At 48.0% G+C, this 24,478-nt stretch overlaps 1 protein-coding gene across 1 annotated transcript in view; it reads left to right on the top strand.

Moving 5' to 3' along the window:
• The window catches only part of LOC130122122 (MAM domain-containing protein 2-like), a 28,399-nt gene extending 4,910 nt beyond the window's left edge, over positions 1-23,489 (top strand). Inside the window, exons 3-14 of the mRNA XM_056291161.1 lie at positions 835-919; positions 1,127-1,261; positions 4,006-4,283; positions 8,258-8,351; positions 8,527-8,673; positions 9,838-9,957; positions 12,687-12,829; positions 13,735-13,831; positions 19,882-20,043; positions 21,374-21,627; positions 22,497-22,581; positions 23,374-23,489. Coding sequence (XP_056147136.1) covers positions 835-919; positions 1,127-1,261; positions 4,006-4,283; positions 8,258-8,351; positions 8,527-8,673; positions 9,838-9,957; positions 12,687-12,829; positions 13,735-13,831; positions 19,882-20,043; positions 21,374-21,627; positions 22,497-22,581; positions 23,374-23,426 — 1,653 coding nt within the window. The 3' untranslated portion in view covers positions 23,427-23,489. The remainder of the gene's footprint in view (positions 1-834; positions 920-1,126; positions 1,262-4,005; positions 4,284-8,257; positions 8,352-8,526; positions 8,674-9,837; positions 9,958-12,686; positions 12,830-13,734; positions 13,832-19,881; positions 20,044-21,373; positions 21,628-22,496; positions 22,582-23,373) is intronic.
• The last annotated feature ends 989 nt before the right edge of the window (positions 23,490-24,478 follow it).

The raw sequence follows: 24,478 nt of genomic DNA, 5'->3' as shown, positions 1-24,478 counted from the left end.
GCTGCATCGTGTGAGGCTGTGGCTGCACTATGTGAGGCCGTGGCTGCACTGTATGAACCCGTGGCTGCACTATGTGAGGCCGTGGCTGCACTGTATGAACCCGTGGCTGCACTGTATGAACCCGTGGCTGCACTGTATGAACCCGTGGCTGCACTGTATGAACCCGTGGCTGCAGTGTGTGAGGCCGTGGAGGCCAAGGCTGCACTACGTGGCTGCATTGTGTGAGGCCGTGGCTTCACTGCGTGAGGCTGTAGCTGCACTATGAGGCCATGGCTGCACTATGTGAGGGCCCCTTTAGTATAAACACACATCAGCCTGGCCGCATCCATCCATCCATTATCCAAACTGCTTATCCTGCTCTCAGGGTGGCGGGGATGCTGGAGCCTATCCCAGCAGTCACTGGGCGGCAGGCGGGGAGACACCCTGGACAGGCCGCCAGGCCATCACAGGGCCTGGCTTACCATTAATATGTCGGAAGAGAGTGTGCCCTGGAAGTTACATGCTGCTGACATTAACATGCCATTTACTCTTCCCTCATGCAAACTGCACACACACACACACACCAAAAAGATATAGTCATGCTGAACTAGCCTTGTGTCTTCATACATATGTGCAGTGTTTGTTATTGTGTTTGTATTAGTCCCGTGTTGATGATTTGACTGCTGCATGTGCAGCACATGCTGCAGTTTCCCATCATGCATATGGAGTTGTGTGTGCCCTGTCTCTGGACCTTCCTCGTGTTATGTCACCGTCTCCTCAAAGTGGTTCATGTTATTGCTTTGTTGCTCTATATTACTGCCCGGGGGCGCTTCCTGAACACATGTTGCTCATCAGATCGTCATCGAGGGCAGGCCTGGAGGGGCCGCGGGCAGCGGCGTGGCTATATTTGAGATACACGTCAGCCCGGGATACTGTTTAGGTCAGTGACTTCCCCCTTTGCGTCAATCACATATCTTCATAACAGTAGTAAAATACGTCACACAATAATCTATAATGTAATTCATTCAACACGGTCAAGTAGATTTTCATCTCTGGACACCCGAAGGGGGCGGCGCTCCAGCGCCCTGTGCTGGCCAGCCGCCACTGCTCATCATGTGTTGGGGATGTGTGGTGTTGTTGTGTGCAGAATGTGATTTCGAGGAGACCCACCTCTGTGGCTACAGTAACCACTGGAACATCAATGTGAACTGGTACGTGGGAGGAGGCATGGCCCAGGCCCCAGGGACCATGCCCAACGACCACACGTTCAAAAACAGAACAGGTGAGTCAGAAGGCCTCAACTTTACTTTCTCCCACATACGGAGGAGTTTAAAGCATGCACGAGGTAAACGCAACAGCCACACAACACATGTGTATGTCAGGACCGCAAATACAAATACACAAGAAAACAAATCTTGCAGGGAATGACACAATGTCAGCTGATCACCGGGACATCCCCCAAGAGTTTCTTTAATTCTGTTTGTTTGTCCCCCTGAGGTGAAGAAGCCTTTACTGAGTCTTACACCCACCAGCACTCCTTTTCTCTCTTGAAAGAACGAAAGGAAGAACGGAAGAAAGGAAGAAAGAAACAAAGAAAGGAAGGAAGGAAGGACGAAAGAAACAAAGAAAGGAAGGAAGGAAGGACGAAAGAAACAAAGAAACAAAGAAAGGAAGGAAGGAAGGACGAGAAAGAATGAAAAGAAGGAAGGAAGGAGAGAGAAAGAAAGAAAGACAGACAGAAAGAAAGAAAGGAAGGAGGGAAGAGAGAAAGAACGAAAGGAAGGAAGGTAGGACGGAAGGAAGGAAGGAAGGAAGGAAGGAAGGAAGGAAGGAAGGAAGGAAGGAAGGAAGGAAGGAAGGAAGGAAGGAAGGAAGGAAGGAAGGAAGGAAGAACGAAAGAAACAAAGAAAGGAAGGAAGGAAGGTAGGAAGGTAGGAAGGAAGGAAGGAAGGAAGGAAGGAAGGAAGGAAGGAAGGAAGGAAGGAAGGAAGGAAGGAAGGACGAAAGAACGAAAGAAACAAAGAAAAGAAGGAAGGAAGGACGAGAAAGAATGAAAGACAGACAGAAAGAAAGAAAGGAAGGAGGGAAGAGAGAAAGAACGAAAGGAAGGAAGGTAGGACGGAAGGAAGGAAGGAAGGAAGGAAGGAAGGAAGGAAGGAAGGAAGGAAGGAAGGAAGGAAGGAAGGAAGGAAGAGAGAAAGAACGAAAGGAAGGAAGGAAGGAAGGAAGGAAGGAAGGAAGGAAGGAAGGAAGGAAGGAAGGAAGGAAGGAAGGAAGGAAGGAAGGAAGGAAGAGAGAAAGAACGAAAGGAAGGAAGGAAGGAAGGAAGGAAGGAAGGAAGGAAGGAAGGAAGGAAGGAAGGAAGGAAGGAAGGAAGAGAGAAAGAACGAAAGGAAGGAAGGCAGGAAGGAAGGAAGGAAGGAAGGAAGGAAGGAAGGAAGGAAGGAAGGAAGGAAGGAAGGAAGAGAGAAAGAACGAAAGGAAGGAAGGAAGGAAGGAAGGACGAGAAAGAAAGAAAGAATGAAAGGAAGGAAGGATGAAAGAAGGAAAGTAAAAAAGGAAGGAAGGAAGGGAGAGAGGAAAAAAGGAAAGAAGGAAGGACAAAAGGAAGACAGAAAGAAAGGAAGGAAGGAAGGAAGGAAGGAAGGAAGGAAGGAAGGAAGGAAGGAAAGAAGGAAGGAAGGAAGGAAGGAAGGAAGGACGAGAGAAACAAACAAACAAACAAACAAGCAAAGCGAAAGAAAGGAAGGAAGAAAGAAGGAAAGAAATGTTTTTATGTATTCATTCATCATAAAAAACAACAAGGATAAGAACCATAGCTTTTAAACAAACATTACTTTATAATGTGGGCGGCACGGTGGTGCAGTGGTTAGCATGGTCGCCTCACAGCAGGAAGGTCCTGGGTTCGAGCCCCGGGGTAATCCAGCCTTGGTGGGTCGTCCCGGGTCGTCCTCTGTGTGGAGTTTGCATGTTGTCTGCGTGGGTTTCCTCCGGGGGCTCCGGTTTCCTCCCACAGTCCAAAGACATGTAGGTCAGGTGAATCAAAGACATGTAGGTCAGGTGAATCAAAGACAGGTAGGTCAGGTGAATCAAAGACATGTAGGTCAGGTGAATCAAAGACATGTAGGTCAGGTGAATCAAAGACATGTAGGTCAGGTGGATCAAAGACATGTAGGTCAGATGACTCAAAGACATGTAGGTCAGGTGAATCAAAGACATGTAGGTCAGCTGAATCAAAGACATGTAGGTCAGATGACTCAAAGACATGTAGGTCAGCTGAATCAAAGACAGGTAGGTCAGGTGAATCAAAGACATGTAGGTCAGATGACTCAAAGACATGTAGGTCAGGTGACTCAAAGACATGTAGGTCAGCTGAATCAAAGACATGTAGGTCAGCTGAATCAAAGACATGTGGGTCAGGTGAATCAAAGACATGTAGGTCAGGTGAATCAAAGACATGTAGGTCAGGTGAATCAAAGACATGTAGGTCAGGTGAATCAAAGACATGTAGGTCAGCTGAATCAAAGACATGTAGGTCAGCTGAATCAAAGACATGTAGGTCAGCTGAATCAAAGACATGTAGGTCAGGTGAATCAAAGACATGTAGGTCAGCTGAATCAAAGACATGTAGGTCAGCTGAATCAAAGACATGTAGGTCAGCTGAATCAAAGACATGTAGGTCAGGTGACTCAAAGACATGTAGGTCAGGTGACTCAAAGACATGTAGGTCAGGTGACTCAAAGACATGTAGGTCAGGTGACTCGGCCGTACTAAAGTGTCCCTGGGAATGAATGTGTGTGTGTGTGTGTGTCTCAGCCCTGTGATAGTCTGGCAGTCTGTCCAGGGTGTCTCCCTGCCTGCCACCCAGTGACTGCTGGGATAGGCTCCAGCATCCCCGCGACCCTGAGAGCAGTATAAGTGGTTAAGATAATGGATGGATGGATGGATGGATGGATGGATGGATGGATGGATGGATGGATGGATGGATGGATGGACTTTATAATGTTAGTTCAAACTCTCCTCCAGGTCACTTCATGTACGTCGACTCCGTCTACGCCAAAACCTTCAAAGAGGTCGCCAAGCTGGTGTCTCCCATGACGACGGTGCCGATGTCTGGCTGTCTGACGTTCCAGTACCAGCGGAACGAGGAGAGAGGGAACATTTTCTCCATTTTCACCCGTGACCAGGCCGGTCAGTATGAGGAGCTGTGGAAAGCAGATCTAGAGAGCCAAGGTGACTGGAGAACGAGAGCTGGAGAATGGCTCCCTGTACAGGTGGACCTCAAGGCCCCCTATCCTCTGCAGGTCAGTGGTGTAGAGATATGGACTCATTTATCAGTCGTTCTTATGTACAAATTTGTTCTTGCACACCCTGTGATGGCCTGGCGGCCTGTCCAGGGTGTCTCCCTGCCTGCTGCCCAATGACTGCTGGGATAGGCGGGGAGATACCCTGGACGGGATGCCAGGCCATCGCAGGGATCTATTTCAAATTCCTTAAAATTTGGAAAAAAGGGGTGTCCGGGTGGTGTGGCAGTCTATTCCGTTGTGTGCTAACACGGGGATCGTCAGCTCGGATCCCCGTTGGTCGCGTCTGCGGGTGAGAAGCTGAATGTGGGTATGTGTCCTGGTCGCTGCACTAGCGCCTCCTCTGGACTTTGTTTGGGGGGGAGGGGGAACTGGGGGGAACAGTGTAATCCTGGGGACTTTGTCTTTACTGTCTGTTAGACATGTTTCAGGGCTAAAACATCCCATGGGTGTGTAAGAACAAACTCGTACGTATGAACGAATAAAGGAGCTGCCCATGCAAGAGCAAAGTCAGCCATCATAGCCAGGTCAGGGAATTGAAGAACCACTGCTGGATAAAGAAGGCCCTTGAGATCCAGCAACTTGCAGATGCTGGGGATACCAGAGGCTTCTTTGATGATACTTAAGCAATATCCGGTTCCAGCCACCGCTGTCTAACCCCACTTTGCCCCAAAGATGGTTACACACTGCTAACAGACAACGAGTCAATCAAAGAGAGACAGAAAGACCACTACCAAGACCTTTTAAACTAGGACTCTAGCCCTGAGATGGATGCCCTCCAACAACTCCCTCAACAACCCAAAGAGGACGACATGGCAGCACCACCTAGTCTAAGAGAAGTCCAGGATGCCATCAGGAAGATGAAAATCAACAAGGCGGCTGGTCCTGATGGAATACCGGCAGAAGTACTGAGGGCAGGTGGACCTACACTCCTCAGACATATCCATGCCCTGCTACTTAAAATATAAGAAAAAGAGGAAATCTCTGTGCAACTTAGGGATGCACTCATTGTCTCTATCTTTAAGAAAGGGGACAAAGCTGAATGCGGAAACTACCATGGCATTTCCTCCCAATATCAGGAGAAATTCTGCCAGAATCCCAGACTGGTTTTGTTCCTAACAGAGGCACCATGGACATGATTTTTACTGCTCGCCAACTCCAAGAAAAAGCCCAGGAACAGAATCAACCATTGTACCTGGCCTTTATAGACTTAACCAAAGCTTTTGATTCTGTAAACCGCCAGGCCCTCTGGCTAGTTCTGTCAAAAATAGGCTGCCCTGACAAATATATCAGAGTAGTACGACTATTACATGATAATATCTCAGCTAAAGTGCTCAGCAGTTACAAAGACGAGAGTCCTTGAAGGGCCACACAGAAGATAAACAAGGTTGTGCCATTACCCCAACCCCAACTTCACGGGTCCCAAAATCGTGGCTTGTCAAAATTGTATACAGGGCTGATGGGAATCTTCTGAATATTAACAGATTCAGGGCTAAAGGTAAAACCACCACCATATTCGTCATAGGGCTGCAGTACGTCGATGACAATGCCTTAGTGTCCTTCGTAGAAGAGGAACTACAGAGCATACTGGATGCCTTTGCAAAGGCATACAAGCAACTTGACCTGGCCATTAACATTAAGAAGACCCATATCTCCTATCAACCCCCACCCAACAGAAATATGCCTGCTCTGCCCCCATCCATCTCCGTAGACAACACCAGACTCGAAAACGTGGAACAGGTCCCACATCGTGGCAGCCTTCTCTCCTCCAAAGCCAACATTGACATTGAAATACACCATCGTCTCATTGGGCCAGTTGGGCCTTCTCAACAGTGAGTAAAAGGGTTTTTGAAAACTGTGACCATCAGGTCAGAACAAAAATTCTGGTGTAAAAAGCGGTAGTGCTGCCCACCCTACTGTTTGGGTCAGAAACCCGGGCCACATATAGTAGGTACCAGAAAGCACTCGAGGCATACCAACAGCGATGCCTTAGGAAGATCCTTAAGATCAGCTGGTAGGATAAGCGCACCAACTTCAGCGTCATCGAGAAGGCCAACATGCCTACTATAACTGCCACCATCGCACAACATCAGCTGAGATGGACTGGCCATGTCCTCCACATGTCTGACTCTGACCTCCCGAAACAAATCCTTTACTCTCAGCTCCTGACAGGACGCCCTGCCCCAGGACGACAAAATAAGTGATATAAAGATATCATCAAGGCCCACATCAAAAGATGTGGCACTGACCTTAACACCTGGGAACAAGCAGCAAAAAACAGGGAGGTCTGGAGACTGGTTGTCCATGAGGATGCCGGACGCTACAACCATGACTTCCACTGTGCTGCTGAAAACAAGCGCAGACTCAGAAAGGAGCAAGTTACCAAAAAGGCCCAAACCACTTCTTCACACCCTTGCCCACATTGCCTCAAAATATGCGGCTCCAGGATCGGCCTGGACACCCACCTTAAGACCCACAAGGACCTAGAAGGAGGACAGTCATACTCGACCCCGGGTGACCGCTGATGATGATGAAATCATCATTATCGGCTGGATGATGCAAAACATCAACCTGGATATCCAGGTTGATGTTTTGCATACATACCTACCTTCATGCATACATTCATAAATGCATGCAAACAAACACATTGATTCATCCACATCCATCCATCCTCCCATACATAAATGCATACATACGTACATGCAATGGATACATACGTATGCAAATTTGTCCACAAGTGCATGTGTGCATGTATACATGCACCCATACCAACATACAGACATGCATATGTATAAACATGTACTGTAGATTTCAGTGGATCTTTTCAAATGATTTAAGGGACAATGACAACAGTTGTGTTTATAAGAACACAAACAGCATGACACTTGGATTCGGGCAGTTAATATGCCAATTGAGGTGGTTCAGGCATCTGATTAGGATGCCTCCTGGGCGCCTTCCTTTGGAGGTTTTCCAGGCACGTTCAACCGGGAGGAGACCCCGGGGTAGACCCAGAACTCGCTGGAGGGACTACATGTCCAATCTGGCCTGGGAACGCCTTGAGATCCCCCAGGGGGACCTGGAGGGCATTTCTGGGGAGAGGGACGTCTGGAGTGCCCTACTTAGCTTGCTGCCACTGCGACCTGACCCCGGAGAAGCGGCTGAAGATGAGATGAGATGAGATGAAAAGAGAAGAGATGAGATGAGATGAGAAGAATATGCTTACACAGAAAGACAAAGATTTAGAATGAATGATGAGTGTATTATGGTAGTATGCAGTATGGTAGTATGTTGCTGTAAAGACCCCCGAGACAAATGTATAATCTGTGATACTGGGCTATACAAATAACACTGACTATGTTTTAGACACGTGCTGAGTGATCACTGGCTGAGAGACCACTAGTCTGGTCACAGTAACGTTAGAGAGGCAGGATCTGAATGTGGTAGGTCAGCTGAACACCGTGTATGTGTACACAAAGTGCAATAAAATCATTGTTTGGAATGTATGAGACACGTGTTTTAAAACTCCCTTCTGTGCCACATGGACTTATAAGGAAATGTCTTCTGTTCATCCCTGCAAGATAGACAGACAGACGGACGGACGGACGGACGGACGGACGGACGGACGGACAGACAGACAGACAGATAGATAGATAGATAGATAGATAGATAGATAGATAGACAGACAGACAGACAGACAGACAGACAGACAGACAGATAGATAGATAGATAGATAGATCGACCGACCGACCGACCGACCGACCGACAGATAGATAGATTTTAGCGTCGCTGATTATATACTTTTACAACATTTGAACTATCCCCTCGAGTGATATCTCCATTTTTAAGATGCACTATAATGAATATGTGTGTGTGTGTGTGTGTGTGTCCACTAACTCAGCCATTTGCGCAGACACACATGTTACAGATGTACTTACGAGTGTGGGTCTGTCTCCATACGTCCATGTCTCTTTCAGGTGGTCTTTGAAGTGGCCTTTAACAGCCCCAGAGGGGGTCGGGTTGCAGTGGATGACATCTCCTTCTCCCCAGAGTTCTGCAGTGCAGACACAGGTCAGCTTCTGCCCCTTCCCACATTCGTCTCCCTACAGAGCAGGTCCAGGGAAGACACTCTTCACCTCTGTAATATGAATGTTCTGTCCACACGTCTCCAGCCATATTGTATTTCCTCACAAGTACTGCAGGATGTTTATAGCTTTCCTCCTAACTGGACCCATATGTTCTGCAGAGCCGACCTTTGACCCCTCCATTGCAAACTGTGACTTTGACTTGGATCTCTGCCACTACACCCAAGATCATATGATAGGGTCACCATGGAGACGTGTGTCTGTCAAGCCCAACATCTTCAGGAACGGAGACCACACCAGTGGTGAAGGTGGGAACCAACACAAGATATGTTTTACTTATTTGTTTATTTATTTTTGGATGTTTGCAGTGGTAAGTGGATGTTTCGGTTCTACTCAGTTCAAAGAGGCCCTACTGCCATGACTGTAGCTGTGTACAGTATTGCTACAGCAGATTGTATAGAATAATCTAACATCAACAGATTCAACAGCAATACATCAGAGACGGTCCTCCACCAAAACACCACCCCACAGGTGGTTCGTACAAGCAGCTTATTACCACCTATGGTGACGTGTTAAGCTACGTCCTCGCGCTCCTCCGTCATACTACGTCACTTCCCCTGTAACAATAAGCTTCTCCTTCCATAAGCTGTCGTGAGAAGGAATATTAATAAAAGCAAAGTGTAATGTCACATAGCGGTTATATGGACATTATAACCGCTAGTTAGCTAGTATCACAGATTATACATTTGTCTCGGGGGTCTTTACAGCAACACAACATCCTGTCCTTACACCCTCGCCTCGACATGCGGATGAGACAAGACCAAGGTAACACAGTCAGTCATGATACGCTAGTCAGCTCTTATCACCTTATTCATAGTAAACACACTGCCAACAGCAGTCTGACTTACTATACTAACTAGACGAAACGACACAACAACACACTGACTACATATTCTGTTGTTCCCACGTTGTTTTAAAAACCCACAATGCACAGAGGCGAAAGGTATCTGCGGCATACCTTCTGCCGCCGCTAGGGGCGCTAATTTAGGAAACGCTCCTGAGGGTCGTATTAGAGGACAAACGACCCGTGTGGTCGTATGGGTTGGAGGACTCGTTGCTGCAACAGCACAGACCAACACAAAAATAAGACATAAAACAAGAGCAACATGTTGCCTAAGCATAAAGGGGAGATAATCCGGTATAGAGGTTAGCAGAGGGCCGGAAAGGGCACAAAACACACGGAAGTTGAGGAAAAAAGTAGTTATTTATAACACAAAAGGTAAATAAAACTTACTGAAGCATTTGTTGTACTATCACATCATCCGATGCAAAGGAGAAAACACGAGAGAGGCTTTGGAGGAGGAGCGGAGATGAAAGCCAGGTGTGGTGCGAGAGAACATTCCAGCTCAGAACAGATTCCCAGGAAGACGGGGCTTTGCAGGAAAATAAAGCCTCCTATCTTCTGCCTGCAGGGTCTTTCCTGTTGGCCCACTCCCGGCTGGGTCCCCGCTCTGGGTATGTGAGCCGCCTGTCCGGGCCGACCCTGCCGGCCAACATGAAGTACTGCCTGAGGTTCTTCTTTTACCTGAGGGGTAAACGCTCCTTTTTAACGTCAGTTTAAGCTGAAATCTGGTTTCTCTCCATAAATAAGTCGTTATTTTACTCATTTGAGACGGGATGACGATGTGGCGATAGAGAGTTTTCACCGACGTGGCTGACGTACTTCCGCCCCGCGCCAGTTTTCACCGACGTGGCTGACGTACTTCCGCCTCGCGTCAGTTTTCACCGACGTGGCTGACGTACTTCCGCCTCGCGTCAGTTTTCACCGACGTGGCTGACGTACTTCCGCCTCGCGTCAGTTTTCCCCGACGTGGCTGACGTACTTCCGCCTCGCGTCAGTTTTCCCCGACGTGGCTGACGTACTTCCGCCCCGCGCCAGTTTTCGCCGACGTGGCTGACGTACTTCCGCCTCGCGTCAGTTTTCGCCGACGTGGCTGTTGTACTTCCGCCTCGCGTCAGTTTTCCCCGACGTGGCTGACGTACTTCCGCCTCGCGTCAGTTTTCGCCGACGTGGCTGACGTACTTCCGCCTCGCGTCAGTTTTCGCCGACGTGGCTGTTGTACTTCCGCCTCGCGTCAGTTTTCGCCGACGTGGCTGACGTACTTCCGCCTCGCGCCAGTTTTCGCCGACGTGGCTGACGTACTTCCGCCTCGCGTCAGTTTTCGCCGACGTGGCTGACGTACTTCCGCCTCGCGTCAGTTTTCACCGACGTGGTTGACGTACTTCCGCCTCGCGTCAGTTTTCCCCGACGTGGCTGACGTACTTCCGCCTCGCGTCAGTTTTCCCCGGCGTGGCTGACGTACTTCCGCCTCGCGTCAGTTTTCACCGGCGTGGCTGACGTACTTCCGCCTCGCGCCAGTTTTCCCCGACATGGCTGACGTACTTCCGCCCCGCGTCAGTTTTCCCCGACATGGCTGACGTACTTCCGCCTCGCGTCATCATTGAGCGGCGATGATCGGTCCTGCCCGCCATGTTAGGAAGCGGCCTCCGTGGTCTGTGGGTGATTCTGTGATCAGGTATGTCGTGTTTAGACACAAGAGTACGACACTTTACAGACGCGTTCGCTGACAAGTCTTGACGTTTCTGTCGTCAGGCGACTGCACGGCGAGGGACAAACTACTAACGAAGGCCAACGGTAATTTCGGGGCTGTTAGCATTTTGTGACCTTGGATCTAATCAATTTTATAGACGTCTGGTAACCAAAATATAAAGCTATGTCAGTGACAACACCTGCGTGGTGTTATGCGCTGTGTTGAAACACGAAATAAGTGGTCACAGACACAACCCCAGATGACGGAACGCTGGCTTTTAACGTGGCAATGGGGGAGATGACCGCTCTGATGAAGGAGGTCGGCCATGTTCGGGGGAATAGAAGTCTGTCTGTTGGACAGATGCTCGGTGTGACGGTACAAACCGCTCTGATGCAGCTCAGGCAGAGATGGTTGACCCGAACCAGATCTGCCACCTGCCTTCCCTTCTGGTTGCCCGTCATGTTGCAAGCAGCCCTCTGCACGTTAGTAAGTGTAGTGAACGGCCAAGATGGGGCTGAGACACAACTAGCCGTCTAAAAATGTAGTTTATGGGACTCTACAACCATGAGCCTTCTTTTATTGTGTGTCTTAGGTTCTGGCACATGCTACGTCTAAACGCCCTCCTGCTCCATTATCCAGTAAGGCCACTGAAGCCTCAGGCTAACACGTGTTTTAGGAAGCTAGCTTCCCAAGCTAGTGCTGATAGATTTCAGCACATAGATTGTCTACGTACGTTTCACAGCTCAAAAACACATTTTCTTCTTTATGACAGATAAATCCTAAATGACAGGTTTATGACTCCTGCTCACTTGCCCCGTAAGGAACCGGCAGTGGTCCTGTGTCCAAATCTACAAAAATGAAGCTGGTCAGTAAATGCTATCATACTGTCATGTATAATGGTGGCCCTGGGATGGCCCAGTGGTCTGTCCAGGGTGTCTCCCCGCCTGCCTGTCCCAGTGGGACAGGCTCCAGCATCCCCGCCACCCTGAGAGCAGGAGGAGCGGTTTGGATAATGGAAGGGAAAGCTGACCAAGCTGTGAGGCTGAACAAAGCTAACTGGCCACGTCACACGTGGGATGTGAGTCTCAGAGCCCTGTTCTCTGAAGACATAAACAATATGTCAGTTGTATTTGATAAATTATATCTGGTATGGACACGGCCTTTATAGAAATGAACACGTATAGAACGATACTTCCCTGATGGGAAATGGGAATACAAACATGATGAAGCAGGACTACAAACCGGGTGTAGCAGCCATTCTGGCTGGTGTGCCGCAGCTCAGCAGTACACACTTCCCACCTTGACAAATGGATCCTGGGACCAAAGCTGACACACACAGTTGAATGTATTACCAATTACGTCACACTATTTGGGAAACACTGTTGCACAGTCATACTGGTTGTCATGGACACGCCAGCATCACGTTACAATTTTATCTTATTTTCCCTGCTGGAGTTGTTTCCAACACGACCCTGTTTGCTGCTGCACCAGTGTTCATCCTACCCGGTCAAACACGTCTCCAGCCATGCTAGATGACTTGTAGTGTTATGCAACCTGACCACATGGTCCTGATGGCTAAGATAACAAGTTATTAATGGAGGAAAATCCCGGACTTCAGCTCTGAATTTAAAAACCTTTTTTTTTTTTGGCATTTAATGCTTTGTGAGCAGAGACTGCAGAAAAGCAAGATCAATCAAATCAACAATCAATAAAAACTATGACGGCTGCAGGTTTCAACCAGACGGACCAGGCCCTGACTGTCTACCTGCAGCAGCAGACGGGCACCCAGGAGAAAATCTGGACACAGGGGGCAAAGTCCAGAGGCATCTGGATCGCCACAGATCTCACCTTCCAGACATCACAGCCCTCCAAGGTGATGCTACATCAAACACCCTGCACCTTCAAAATACCCCCCAAAAAACAAAAACAATGACATACTTAGAAATTAAAGAAACACTTTAGCACAAAAATATGAGAACAAAACTGATTGAATGGATGAATTTAAATGCTAATATGTAAATTCCAAACACCCTCTGGGCGACTATATATATAGTATATATATATATACTGTGTGTATATATATATACATAGTTACATAAATTGATAAACATATACATATATAGAAGTACTAATGTTGGGATTTAGTGGAAAACATCCACTACGTTTGTTTTTCTTATCTCTAATTGTTAACTTCCCGTAATAAACCCATCTGCATGTCCTGGACCGTTTGTGTGTTTGAAGTTCCGAATGTTAACGGGCCTCCTCTCCTCTGCTCCCATCATGACGGTACCTTTGGGTTTGGCGCCCACATGTTATATAGCAGCTGGACATGGTTTCATGTGTTGCACATAAAGTGAATCCATCTGGAGGCCAAGGTTCTTCAAGTCTTCCCCCCAGAACCCAAACCGTGCTGCTGCTGCTGTCCTCCTCCTCCTCCTCCTCCTCCTCCTCCTCCTCCTCTCTCTGCAGCGAGTTGGTGCTGCAGCAGGGGTATTTCAGCCTTTAAGGTGTAGAGGTGGAGCAGGGAATCTTAATTTTGCTGTGACTTGAGCTTGACTCCTCCAGTGATCATCAAGGCAAAACTAAAAACTAAATAGATGAAATAAGTGTTTATGGTAAGACGATAAACAGAAGTGTGCCTCGGTGACCGGACGAGAACAACAGCGATGCAACACCGAGGCAACACAGGACAGATGATTCAGCTTTCCTCACCAGTCCCTCCTTCCTAATTAGCTCCACATGTTAAACAATGCCCCACTATGCTTCACTGCCTTGCAGGTGGGGTTCGTCAGCACGTGCCGGAGCTTCTGGGACTGCGGCTCCGTGGCCCTGGACGACGTCACGGTCAGTCTCGGAGACTGCGAGCTGACAGCAGGTGGGCAGTACGAATCAGAATCGGAACCAGAATCAGAATCTCACTCATCACGAAGTTTAACGAGTTTAGTCATTTTAATGGATTTGTATGAATGTATCTCAGACGCTAATTGAAGTATGAGGTGGCGAAAGGTAAACCACATCAACACAATGTCTGCCTCCACCCAGCTCAACAACACAAGCTCACATCAGAAGCAAAGACGCAGCACTGCTGTTTTTTCTCTTTTTTTGGGGGGGGGGGGTCCCGTGGGGGGGGGGGGTCCCCTTTTTCTCCCCAATTGGATCCGTCCAATTACCCCACTCCTCCGAGCCGTCCCGGTCTCTGCTCCACCCCCTCTGCTGACCCGGGGAGGGCTGCAGACTACCACATGCCTCCTCCCATACATGTGGAGTCACCAGCCGCTTCCTTTCACCTGACAGTGAGGAGTTTCACCAGGCGCCCCGACCGACCAGAGGAGGCGCTAGTGCAGCGACCAGGACACATACCCTTTCTTTCTTTTTTCTTTCTTTCTTTCTTTTGTTCTTGCTTTCTTTCTTTCTTTCTTTCTTTTGTTCTTTCTTTCTTTCTTTCTTTTTTCTTTCGTTCCTTCTTTTGTTCTTTCTTTTGTTCTTTCTTTCTTTCTTTGTTTTTATTTTTTCTTTCTTTTGTTCTTTCTTTTGTTCTTTCTTTCTTTCTTTGTTTTTCTTTTTTCTTTCTTTCGTTCTTTCTTTCTTTCTTTTTCTTTTGTTCTTTCTTTCATTTTTCTTTCGTTCTTTCTTCTTTCTTTCTTTCTTTTGTTCTGTCTTTCGTTTTTTCTTTTGTTCTTTCATTCTTTCCTCTTTTCTTTCTTTCGTTCTTTCGTTCTTTCTTTCCTGATGATGATGAACCAATAAGAAACATTATGATGAAATCTCTGTATTTTCCTCCACCAACAGGACCATATCCGTGCTGTGAGGAGGGACACCTAAACTCTACAGAGCACAATAGGCCCAGTATACAGGACTAGCTTACCAAGGCCTCTTAAGTCTCATTATGCCGAGCTCAAGATGTAGCCAGTATAATTTCTGACACTACTGGCAGATATCATTGCTCGTTTCATTAAAGCACACTTGGAAAAGAAACCCTGACACGAGAACCTTAATTTAAGGTCATCTTTCTTTTTAAGAGTAAAAGTGTTGGACCAGTTCCTGTTATCACGAAACAAGTGGACTTTGCTGAAACAAGGGATGTTATCTGCCAGCTGGGGGAAAACCTTTTACCAGCAAGGCCTTGAAATGAGTATTTTCAGACTTGAGAGAACACGATAAAATCCCAAGACAAATGTCTACTTGGAGGTCCGGGTACCACCCCAAGAAGTTGCTCTCCTTCATGCTCTGCATGCATCCATCCTGCACAGTCCCATCTGTGTTAGTGCATACTGGCCATAGCAGCAGAGAAGGCCCTGTTTTACACCCAGCTGCTCACACTGCACCGGCTCGTGTCTTGCAGAGCACAGTTAATTACACTCAAGCTCAGTGCAACTGCTAGTGCTCATAGTAATAGTAATAGTAATACTAATAGTAATGGTAATAGTAATAGTAATAGTAATAGTAATAATATGTCTCCTCGCCTGCCGCCCAATGATTGCTGGGATAAGCTCCAGCATCCCGCGACCCCGATTGGGATAAGCGGCTTGGATAGTGGATGGATGGATTCAATTCAATTTATTGTCATTAAAAACAATGTGCAGGCACATGTTAAAAATAAGATGAGGGGAAATGATGGACAGTTTGTTGGGAGAAAATGCCGTAAATGGTATGCTAGATGCCAACACGACCAAGGCGGTCATTTTAATAATAATAATAATAATAATAATAATACATTTTAATAATAATAATAATAATACATTTTAATAATAATAATAATAATAATACATTTTATTTGTGGGCGTATTTCAGAGCTCTCCAGGACACCTTACAGAGCACAGTGAAATCCAGCAGCCCTGTATCAGACAGCATAAAGTCAAAACAAAGCAGGTGGACAACAAAAAGTTAACACAACAGATAAGTATAAAATCCTCATCTGCACAAAACTCAGTGCAGCATGGATCAGACTGATCAGGCCAGTGTGAAAAGGTGCGTTTTGAGATGGGATGTGAAGGTTGAAAGAGAGTCAGTGTTGTGATGTCTTGTGGGAGAGAGCTCCACAGGCGGGGGGCAGAACGACTGAAGGCTCTAGACCCCATGGTAGTCCAGCGGGCCGATGGTGTAGTGAGTTGGGGAGCAGAAGAGGATGTGAGAGTGCGGGAGGGTGTGTGGACATGAAGGAGTTCAGAAAGATATGAAGGAGCTGGGTTATTAAGGGCCTTAAAGGTGAGGAGGAGCAGGATCTTGAAGTCAGTAGGGTATTTAACAGGGAGCCAGTGGAGTCGCTGCAGAACAGGAGTGATGTGATCTATGGAAGGAGTTCTGGTAATGATACGGGCAGCTGGATTCTGGACTAACTGAAGTTTATGAAGACACTTGAGGGGAAGACCAAAGAGGACAGAATTGCAGTAGTCAATACGGGATGTAACCAGGGTGTGAGTGAGTATGGCGGTGCTGTTAGGTGTAAGTGACGGGTGAAGGTGATTAATATTGTGTAGGTGGAAGTATGCAGACCGAGTAACATTGTTAATGTGAGCTTCAAAAGATAATGTGCTGTCCAGGATGACACCCAGACTCTTAACCTGGAACTATACAATTTTCAATAGTCAGAGAAAAGCTATCAGGTTTGGCCAAAGTAGATTTAGTACCAACTAGGGGGACCTGGTTTATCACTATTAAGTTTGAGGAAGTGGTATGAAAACCAGGATTTAATTTCTAGTAAGCAGTCAGAAAGGGAAGTGGGTGGAAGAGTGGGGGTAGGCTTGGTGGATAGATAAAGCTGGGTGTCATCTGCGTAGCAGTGAAATTGAATAACAAATTTCCTGAAAATGTGGCCAAGAGGTAGTAGGTACATAATAAATAGGATGGGTCCCAGTACAGAGCCCTGGGGAACACCGGTAGTAACAGGAAAGGACTGAGATCTCACATTTCAAGTAGGACAAACTGAGTGCGGCCAGAGAGTTATGATCTAAACCAGTCAAGGGGGATGCCAGTTATTCCAATGGAAGCTAATCTTTCTGGGAGGATGTTGTGTGAGAGGGTGTCAAAGGCTGCACTCAGATCAAGGAGGACAAGTATGGTTAAGAGCCCAGAGTCAGCTGCCATCAAAAGATCATTAGGGATTTTCACTAAGGCTGATTTTGACTGTTTTGGATTTTCAAAGTTTAATAACTTTGTGAAAAGAAAGATACAGACCTGCCGCTCCCTGAATGCTCCTAAAATTGCATATATTTGCATTACAATGAGTTTTAGATCAATTGCACAAAAAAGTTATGATAAGAGCTACCTAAAACGACCATGAGCGTCTCGTAATTTCCGCGTGATCGTGCACATCATATCAGTATTGATGACGTGTGTTGTCGCGTCATTTCCTTCATGAAATTCGTTGCTCTGTCCTAGAAACACACTAGCGCCCTCCAGTGGAGACAATTAGTCTAAACTTGATGTGTGATGATGTCCAACATGTCTGGTTACAGACGCACCATGACTACCACCGAGGCGCTGCAGGATTTACAGGCGTTGGACAGCGGCCATTTTAAATTGTTTAAAAATAGTATTAACGTTGTTAAAATGTTAATTTTGGTGTCAGTTAGTTTTTTAACAGACACACTAACATATGTAATGCATTAATATCTCACCTGGGTGTTTATCTTGACACAATACAGAGTTTAAAATCCGTGGGCAGTCAACGGTCGTTTTAGGCAGGAGTGAAATCCCTGTCGTTCGAGTGTCAAGCCTTCTGGCTAAATGGTTATGAAAACACATGTGGCTAAAACTAAACTGAAACCGAAATGGAGTTCTACTGACAATAATTTGAGTAAAACTAAGGTAAAAGAAAGGAATAAAACAATATAGATTTATTGAAAAGAGGATTGTGGAAGGATGCTTGCTGAGGCAACTTTTCCATCAGTGTTGGGTTATGGGTGGATGTTATAGACGCATGTTTCTGCTGCGACCCTGCAGCCGTGAACACTGTCCGCTGCTCTGCACTGAGATTCGTTACCGCTGATCCCGATAACGCTCACTCGCCGTGGGGAGCTGGATGTTGAAGCTGGCTGGCCCGCCCTCTCTGTGGGGCTGCCTGATAAACACTGGGTTTTATTTACGCATAAGGCCTTTACTGGTCTCTACCCCCTGGCATCGTGTCACTGTTTTCTATCAAACAGGCTGAAATGATTGGCTCACATTGCTGCTTTTATTGAGCTCATTGAAAAATCCAGTTTTTTTGTGCACTGTGCACCTGCAGCCGGGACGCGTGCATGCAGAACTTACCTCATTTTACCCGCAGGAAAATGTAAAGTTTATCTTTCATCTCATTTCATCTCATCTCATCTCCCACTGCTCTCGCTCCCGGCTGACTCGCGTGCTGTAACTTCCAGATTGCTCTATTTGTAGTTGCTAAGGTTTTAATGTTAGTGTTTTACTCGTTTGGTTTTTTATTACTTCTACTCTTTTATCGCCATTTTGTTTTAATTTAGGTATCTTATGTGTGATGCTTGGCACCAGGGTTGTGTTGCTTGTGCTGTTTTCACTCGGCTGTATTGTAAATGAGGTTTGGACCTCAGCACGTCTCCGAGTCTGAACGAGGGTCGATCCCTGAATACTCCCGCGAGGCAGCGAGGTCTGCACACTGACCTGCCCCCGGAAGCGACTTTAGTCCGCGTGCACACCTCACTCCTGCATGCTAGCTTTGCTGTTTGTGTCCTGCACTTTAATATTTTCTGGACGTGTGCATGCTTGGTCCCTCATCTAGTTGAAAAGTCCCGCCAAAATTAACACCGCGTGGTTGCAGCGTGCAAAGTTCAGCAACAAACGCGGAAGTGCCACACCAGCGGCCGTGTGGGAGCGACTTCCTGTCGCGCCCGCTGAAATAAAACAGTCGCGATTGAAAAGTCCCGCCAAAATTAACACCGCGTGGTTGCAGGTGCAAAGTTCAGCAACAAACGCGGAAGTGCCGCACCAGCGGCCGTGTGGGGGCGACTTCCTGTCGCGCCCGCTGAAATAAAACAGTCGCGATTGAAAAGTCCCGCCAAAATTAACACCGCGTGGTTGCAGCGTGCAAAGTTCAGCAACAAACGCGGAAGTGCCGCACCAGCGGCCGTGTGGGGGCGACTTCCTGTCGCGCCCGCTGAAATAAAACAGTCTCGATTGAAAAGTCCCGCCAAAATTAACACCGCGTGGTTGCAGCGTGCAAAGTTCAGCAACAAACGCGGAAGTGCCGCACCAGCGGCCGTGTGGGGGCGACTTCCTGTCGCGCCCGCTGAAATAAAACAGTCTCGATTGAAAAGTCCCGCCAAAATTAACACCTCGTGGTTGCAGCGTGCAAAGTTCAGCAACAAACGCGGAAGTGCCGCACGAGCGGCCGTGTGGGGGCGACTTCCTGTCGCGCCCGTTGAAATAAAACAGTCTCGCGGTTTTGCTAGCAGGCAAGTTGAAGTGTCTGTGAGACTGGCCTTCCTGCTGACTCGTTACCCATGTCCACCCGAACTCACAACAGCAGCACACATCGAGTCTGGCTTCCTGCCAAACCCAGACTCCCCCCCCCCCCAAAAGCCTCCAGAGTAAAGCAAAAAGCAGTCACTCTGACTCTCCCAATGTTGAAATGCTGCCCCCCCCCAAACAAGCTCCTCGACCGACCAGAGGAGGCGCTAGTGCAGCGACCAGGACACATACCCACATCCGGCTTCCCACCCGCAGACACGGCCAATTATGTCTGTAGGGACGCCCGACCAAGCCGGAGGTAACACGGGGATTCGAACCGCCGATCCTCGTGTTGGTAGCCAACGGAATAGACCGCTACGCCACCCGGACGCCTGGGTAAACGATTCTTACAACAAGAGGGAAGAGTTCTGGCAGGTTTTCAGGCTGTCAGACTTGTGTAGAGACGCTGGTTTTGCAGGCTTCCTGCACGTCCTGACCCGCTGTGCTCCTCCTCCATTGTTCCAGCTTCCGGGTCGCTGTTGTTCATTCCGGGCCACTGTGACTTTGAGGCGGGCCACTGCGGCTACACCCAGGACAAGCAGGGCGACACCGGTGACTGGATGTGGAGGAGAGGACCCACACCCACGTCCTACACCGGACCAAGGGGGGACCACACCACCGGACTAGGTGAGCGTCCCCTTCTCCCGAGCATTCATCCACAAAGCCAAACGTAACACACCGTGCAAAGCTTTAACTTGACAACTCATGCAAAGCAGATGTGAGCTCTGTTCTCCTGCAGACTGACTCGTCACACACGTCACGAGCACGCGGTCCTGCAGCATTTAGCATGTTGATGATCAGCACGTGCACACAAACGCCCATGCAGACCCCGTGCATCATGTACAGTGTTGTATGGACTGTGATAGTGCTCCCACTTCCTGCAGCATGTTCTGCTCTCGTGTGCTCTTTTGTTTATTGCTCTTCTTTACTGTCCGGGGTTTTGCAGAGCACTATGTCCACTGACAAGAACTTCTACTGTCCATGAGAATAAACCTGAATCTGAACCTCAACATTATTTTTACTGCAAAAAAAAAAACAAAACAAACAAAACAATGTTGTGCATGTATGCACTAATTTGTATTAGCTCGTTTTGTGTATGGGTTCATCCATTTTATTTCAACGGGTATCGAGGAAAGGACCACATAGGTCGTTTGTCCTCTAATACGACCCTCAGGAGCGTTTCCTAAATTAGCGCCCCTAGCGGCGGCAGGAGATATGCCACAGATACTTTTCGCCTCAGTGCATTGTGGGTTTTTAAAACAACGTGGGAACAATAGAACATGTAGTCAGTGTGTTGTTGTGTTGCTTCGTCTAGTATCGTAAGTCAGACTGCTGTTGGCAGTGTGTTTACTATGAATAAGGTTATAAGAGCTGACTTAACGTTAGCCACAAGCTAGCGTGGACATTATAACCGCTACGTGACATTACACTTTGCTTTTATTACTATTCCTTCTCACCACAGCTTATGGAAGGAGAAGCTTGTTGTTACAGGGGAAGTGACGTAGTATGGTGACGGAGGAGCGCGAGGACGTAGCTTAAAACCTCACCATAGGTGGTAATAAGCTGCTCGTTGGTGGAGGACCGTCTCGTCTGTGTCTAGTTTTACATATTATGCCATATGAAAATGAGCAAAACGGAAACAGTAGAGAATAGAATATTACCATAGCATTTTTGATCAAATTACTGTGCACTATAACATTTCCATAGTAGGACGGGGCCACTTCCTGCACCACAGCAATACTGCCGAAGTTGTGTGGGGATATGAGGGACCAAAACCTCCAGGAAAGGCTGTGGGGAGTTGTTGGCATTGTTTTACTTTGTTCCATTTTCATATGGGAGGAATCTGACCACGTTATGAAACATTCATGCAACAACTAAACTGTTTGCTTGCTGATAACCTACTTCCAGATTCCATTATCCGGCTGAGATTGACAAGCTGCCATGTTGTGATTGACAGGATACTACATGCACATTGAGGCGTCCCCCATGCTGCCCGGCCAGACCGCACGGCTTCTGTCTGGACCCCTGAGGGGCTCCCGGGGCCCTCAGTGTCTACGCTTCTACTACCACATGTATGGCTCAGGGACCGGCCAGCTCACCGTTCACTTGGACAAGGATGGTGGGGAAGTGTTGCTATGGCAACGCCAAGGGGAACAGAGCATCGCCTGGCTGAGGGCCACGGTGGAATATCAGTGTGACCGCCAACATCAGGCAAGAGCCAATGGAAAACTCAAAACTGCAAGGGCACAAAAAACTAGCCTCATATTCACTGTTTCACTTTACAAGAAAACACAAACTTATCAAGGGGGTTTCATCTTGTTTTAAGTCTGATAATGATTATTTCTACTAGATGTCTTCTAGTTATGAAACAAGAACACTTTCTGGAAACAAACATGTGATCTGCTAGCAGTATGTTGAAATAAGCATGGGAGACTTGCAGTGGTGATGGACAGGTTGACGGACGAGATCAGGCAGGAGTCTCCGTGGACTATGATGTTGTGGATGACATTGTGATCTGTAGGGAGAGTAGGGTGCAGGTGGAGGAGAGCCTGGAGAGGGCATGGGGATCGCTGGTTCGAATCCCCATGTTACCTCCGGCTTGGTCGGGCGTCCCTACAGACACAACTGGCCGTGTCTGTGGGTGGGAAGCCGGATGTGGGTATGTGTCCTGGTCGCTGCACTAGCGCCTCCTCTGGTTGGTCGGGGCGCCTGTACAGGGTGGGGGGAACTGGGGGGAATAGCGTGATCCTCCCACGCGCTACGTCCCCCTGGTGAAACTCCTCACTGTCAGGTGAAGAGAAGCGGCTGGCGACTCCACATGTATGGGAGGAGGCATGTGGAGTCAGGGTCAGCGGAGGGGGCGGAGCAGCGACCGGAAGAATGAGCCAAAAAACAACAACAACAATAACAACAACAAAAAACATCCATCGTTATCCACCCCGTTGTGCTGCTCTCGGGGTCACGGGGTCACGGGGTCTCGCCAGCCGGCGGCCCGCGGGCCAGCCTCGTGCCGTTTAAAGGGGTAAGAGGCCGCTGGTGATGGATCGTGCTCGTGACCTTTGCTCTCGTCCTGCTTCCAGATCGTCTTTCAGGCCACCAGAGGCTCCTCAGTGCGGAGTGACATCGCCATTGACGACATTGTGTTTGACAGCGGACCCTGCCCAGGTAAATGGGGGGGCTGGGTGGTGTTTGGAGAAAGCGGGGGGGGGGGGACACGGTGAACCCCGCTGGCACATATCAAGATGACAGCAAAAAAAAAAGATCTTCTTAAATGCAGTTTCTGTTTTAAGATGTACTTTCCTGCTTCACGAAACTTCCTTATAATAAGTTTCATAATCATGCGTCATCAAGTACATTGTCTTAAAACAAGGCAACACTGTAACTACACAATGAGGCGTTAGTAAAGTATCAGTAACTACTGAAGGCCTCCTTTGTAAAGCAGGACATGACCAGTGGTGAGAGGGTTAATAGATGTGTTATAAATACTTATCAATACTGCAGTTCATGGTTAATTCAGGTAGTACTAGTAGTGGTTAGTGAAGTATTTTGTGTTAGGTGGTGTAAAGCGAGGACTCTCGAAGCCTCACAAAGCATTTACACACGAGCCTGAAAGGCCGGCAGCACCTTGACACCCACACAAGACTACAGGACCATGAGGTCCTGCAGGAAGTGGGAGTACACGATTAACACCCTCCTTACATGTGCACCTGTGCATGAATGACCCAGGGGTTGCAGTGTTAATAAGTATTTATAAGTCGTCTGTCACTAACCACCGCTGTGTCTTGCTCTACAGAGGGTGGACTCAGGAGGTACTAGCACTTAGCTGGCGCTCCATCTGTGTGCTTGTTGTTAAGCGTTAGAGGTGGAGGAAGCGGTGTTATCTGGCAGCAGAGTCAGGACACTGCCTCAGTAAGAACCAAGCTTTGCTTCTTGCCTCCTCTGCTTTCTGTTGCACAGAGTTCAAGATGAGCAGCACGAACGCGAACGGCACGTCGAATGAGATCGAGTAGCGGGAGGCGCGAGCAGGAGCGGGAGGCGAGAGCAGGAGCGGGAGGCGAGAGGAGGAGCGGGAGGTGAGAGGAGGAGCGGCAGAATAAAACGCATGAAACTAATACAGATTTTGCACATTATGGACAACAGTGTTTGTGACACTGACTGTACAACTTTGCCCCCTCGTTGGTAAGCACTGGGGGATGTGGGGTAAAACCAAGCCTTTTGTATAAGCTTTGTAGACCCATGTTATGGAGTAGCACACATATCACTGGGCAGATCTTCCTCTTAGTGCACCAAGTGTTGTAGCCATAGTCGACATCCCCCTCTGCCTTGTAACAGCAGCAGCGGGCGTGTTAAACTGTGTTTCTCTCCACATGTCTATGCATTAGATTAATGCTCGTTGCTAAAATAAAGGGAGATTGTTCTTCAGTGTCCATGTCGGAGTTTTTGTCCATGTCGCTCATCCGTCCTCCTTTCTTCATGGCCTGCTTGCTGCTCCTCCGCGACATAACGCAGCTCACTGTAAATCCAGCACAGGACAATGTTTTGCTTAACCCGTCGCCTGTTGCGGGCGCGGCACAGGTGAGCACACTGGCCGTTCAAAGTAAAGGGAAGGCCGTGAATATGGCAGGAGCAGGACGGAGATGTTACCTAAAGCTGATATACGTCCTGTGTGAAGTCCTCTTTCCATTCTGAACTAGGACCCCAGTGAGTTGGATGGTGCAGCCTTCACCCCAGCAGGTGTGTAGACCAGGTGTGTAGACCAACTATGTAGCTCAGATGTGTAGATCAGGTATACAGATCAGGTGTATAGACCAGGTGTGTAGCTCAGGTGTGTAGACCAGGTGTGTAGCTCAGATGTGTAGACCAGGTATACAGATCAGGTGTGTAGACCAGGTGTGTAGATAAGGTGTGCAGATAAGGTGTGTACAGCAGGTATATAGACCAGGTGTGTAGCTCAGGTGTGTAGACCAGGTGTGTAGCTCAGATGTGTAGATCAGGTATACAGATCAGGTGTGTAGACCAGGTGTGTAGACCAGGTGTGTAGCTCAGATGTGTAGATCAGGTA

Source organism: Lampris incognitus, chromosome 12 (genome assembly GCF_029633865.1).
Source record: "Lampris incognitus isolate fLamInc1 chromosome 12, fLamInc1.hap2, whole genome shotgun sequence".
Taxonomy (NCBI): Eukaryota; Metazoa; Chordata; class Actinopteri; order Lampriformes; family Lampridae; genus Lampris; species Lampris incognitus.
Note: the sequence above shows the minus strand (reverse complement) of the source record. Positions and strands in the feature narration are given on the sequence as shown.